General features: G+C 40.7%; 1 protein-coding gene across 1 annotated transcript; it reads left to right on the top strand.

Moving 5' to 3' along the window:
* The first annotated feature begins 431 nt into the window (after positions 1 to 431).
* LOC149170568 (putative acyl-activating enzyme 6) lies at positions 432 to 2,257 on the top strand. The gene is made up of 4 exons (XM_089425632.1): positions 432 to 469; positions 558 to 798; positions 912 to 1,260; positions 1,380 to 2,257. Exons 1-4 carry the CDS (start codon positions 432 to 434, stop codon positions 2,255 to 2,257), a joined length of 1,506 nt encoding a protein of 501 aa, XP_089281758.1.
* Positions 2,258 to 3,222: the final 965 nt, after the last annotated feature.

Below are 3,222 nucleotides of genomic sequence, written 5' to 3' on the forward strand. Positions count from 1 at the left end.
CTTAGTAATTATTAATTATTCCAAAATAAACATTTTTTTTTTAATTTTAATTAAGATAATACATTATAACCTAAAATAAATATTATTTATTTGAATAACTCAAGTTGTAACGTATTTGATACTTTTTATCTCAATAGGTTACTTGTATTATAACTTAGTAAACTAATACTTTATTCTTCTGGTAGGGTTGTATATTCTGGAATAGAACTTCTAGAATTTTAATTTAATTATCAATACTTATTTAGTAAATAGTAGGGATTTAACCTCAATAGAATATTCTTAATAGCATACAAAAATCAAAGGTTGAGATTTTTCTTTGAAATAGTTGTATTTTTTTCCTTTTTAATTAAATTGATTAATTAATAAAAAATAACATAAACACTTGTCATATAAAATGAGATATAATTTTTAGTCTTGTGGTATTGTAAGCAATGGTATTGATCCATGACATGTGTGCAGATTTTATATTGTAATTTTTAATGGTTTGGTTCTAAAGTTGGATTTCATATTGTAATTTTTAATGTTTTGGTTATAAAGTTGAAACATTGGGCGTGTAGATTTCAGAATGTTGTTTTTAATCGAAAGAAGGACGAAGAGGGAATGGAGAAATTGAAACGATGTGCTGCGAATCATCCTCCCCTGTCACCGATCCGCTTCATAGAGAGAGCTGTCGTCGTCTATGGGGACTCCACCTCCATCGTCTACAATTCCACTCGTTATACATGGTCTCACACCTACCAACGCTGCCGCAGGCTTGCCTCTGCTCTCTCTGCCCACAATATCTTGCCTGGGGATGTTGTAAGTATTGGAATCAACATTTCCATGGGAATTTTATTATTTCACCTTAACAAGAAACCCAACAGAGCAGAATAGGATAAAATCTTGATCCTCTTAGCTGTGGTTTGTTGCAGGTGTCTGTGGTGGCTCCCAACGTTCCTGCTATTTACGAAATGCATTTGGCAGTTCCAATGGCAGGGGCCGTTCTTAACACCGTCAACACGCGTCTGGACGCTCGAACGATGGCTGCTCAGTTCAATCACTGTCAACCCAAGATTGTGTTTGTTGATTATCAATTCGCGCCTCTCGTCACGGAAGCTCTACGCGGAACCGACCATAAGCCCACCCTGGTACTCATCCCGGAGCTCGTCAATGGCGCGGAATTAACTTTCACGACTACAACAACAGTCACAATATATGAAGGGCTATTGCAAGAGGGAGATCCGGAGTTCGAGAAACGGTGGCCGGAGGACGAGTGGCAGAGTATCGTTGTGAATTATACATCGGGCACAACCTCTGGTCCCAAGGGAGTAGTTCACAGCCACAGGGGCATCTACACAATGGTTATGGATACCCTTTTAACCTGGGGTTTGAGGTCGCAGCCGTTTATCTGTGGACTTTGCCCATATTTCACGCCAACGGCTGGTGTTTCACATGGGGAATAGCTGCCCTCGGCGGCGCAAATATCTGCATAAGGAAATTCGACGGCCACATCATCTATAAAGCTCTCAACGACCACCGGGTTACCCATCTCTGCGCGGCGCCTGTGGTGCTTACCATGATTTCAAACGTAGATCCATCGGACAGAGAGCCTTTGCCCCATCAGGTGGAGATCTTAACCGCGGGCGCTCCTGCTGCTGCTGCTGCGCTACTCAAAATTGAAGAGCTGGGAGTCTGTGTCACTCATGGCTATGGCCTCACAGAGACCGCAGGAGCGGTGGTTTTATGCGCTTGGAAATCTGAGTGGGACAGACTTGCAGCGAACGAGAGGGCTCAAATGAAAGCGATACAGGGTGTTAGGTCGTTGGGTTTGGCTGAGTTGGACGTGAAGGATCCGGATACCATGGCCAGCGTGGCTAGAGACGGAGTGCAGTTGGGCGAGGTTATGATTAGAGGGCCGCGTGTTATGAAGGGTTATTTCAAGGACGAGAAGAGCACAGACAAAGCCATGGAATACCCAACCCAGGTTCAATTCCACGATGTGCCGCTTACTGTGATGGGCGTCCAAATCGCAGACGACGCCGTGCGGTCCACCAGTGCAGAGATTATCAGGAAACAAGCATCTCCAGTCGATATCAGAATTGATGGCTTCCAGAACCTTGTAGACCGCTTCTTGCTCTCTGCTATCCAGCGCTGGCTCTGGCATGTAATCATCTACATTCCCCAAAACTTAAAGAAGCAACAACAGCACGGGGATCGCCATTGTAATTCAAAAATCTCTAAAAGTGAAAGTATTTCAGACTGGATACTGCAACTGTAAATTACAGAACGGATTACAACAGGTTGCTGATATATATGTTGGTTTTTCATAGCGATTTCAAATTTGAATTTTATTCGCCCGCGCACAACCTCATGTATGCCATAACCTCCAAACGCATGGCATGCGATTTCAAATTTGAATTTTATTCGCCCGCGCACAACCTCATGTATGCTCCATGCCATAACCTCCAAACGCATGGCGTACTGTCAACGCATACTGTGGTATCGACATAATCATGTGTATGGTGGATCATGTGGCATCGACATAAGCCATGGTTGATGAACGCGGAATCGGAATTCGTTAGCCGGAGAAATGATGCACACGGCTGACAGCCAAAGCCGATGTCAGAACCTGTTTCCCAACACTGTCTTTAAGATCTCTTAAGAGTGCATTTATAATGCTATAGTGGTGGAAAAAAGTGAAAGAAGAATTTAAAAAGGAAAAGGAAAGTTATTAAATGAGGTTTTTAATATTATTTTATTTTTATGATAAAATAGAGGTGAAAGAAGTGTTCTGAGATTATTATTGGTTTACTGATTTTCCAAGATTAAGATTGGTGTTGTACTAACTTTTTTTTGTACATGAAATACCTAAATATAACCATGCATTCAATGGGGAGAGACTAGCTTCAATAAAGAGAATAGCATAAGGAGTATTTCCTTTAATCTTGAGGTTGTAAGTTATAAATTTCTTTTGGATCATTTCAATCTTTCTCTATGATTTTCTAGATATGCTAGAGCTCCAAACTTCACACCGATATAAAATAACAGCGGTGATTCTCCATACTGCAACCCCAAATTCCACATCCATATAAAATAACAAAAGTGATTATCTAAATATAGGGCAACCCCAAATTTCACTCATATAACTAACAAAAGTACAAAGCCAAGGATGAGTTAACTTACAATGGTTTTCAAACTAATATTGAGCTTTCCAACCTTAAAGTGATTCAACAATAATATAAT

Source organism: Pinus tabuliformis, chromosome 4_2 (genome assembly GCF_031772625.1).
Source record: "Pinus tabuliformis cultivar Carrire ecotype Pingquan chromosome 4_2, CPIR1, whole genome shotgun sequence".
NCBI classification, from domain to species: domain Eukaryota; kingdom Viridiplantae; phylum Streptophyta; class Pinopsida; order Pinales; family Pinaceae; genus Pinus; species Pinus tabuliformis.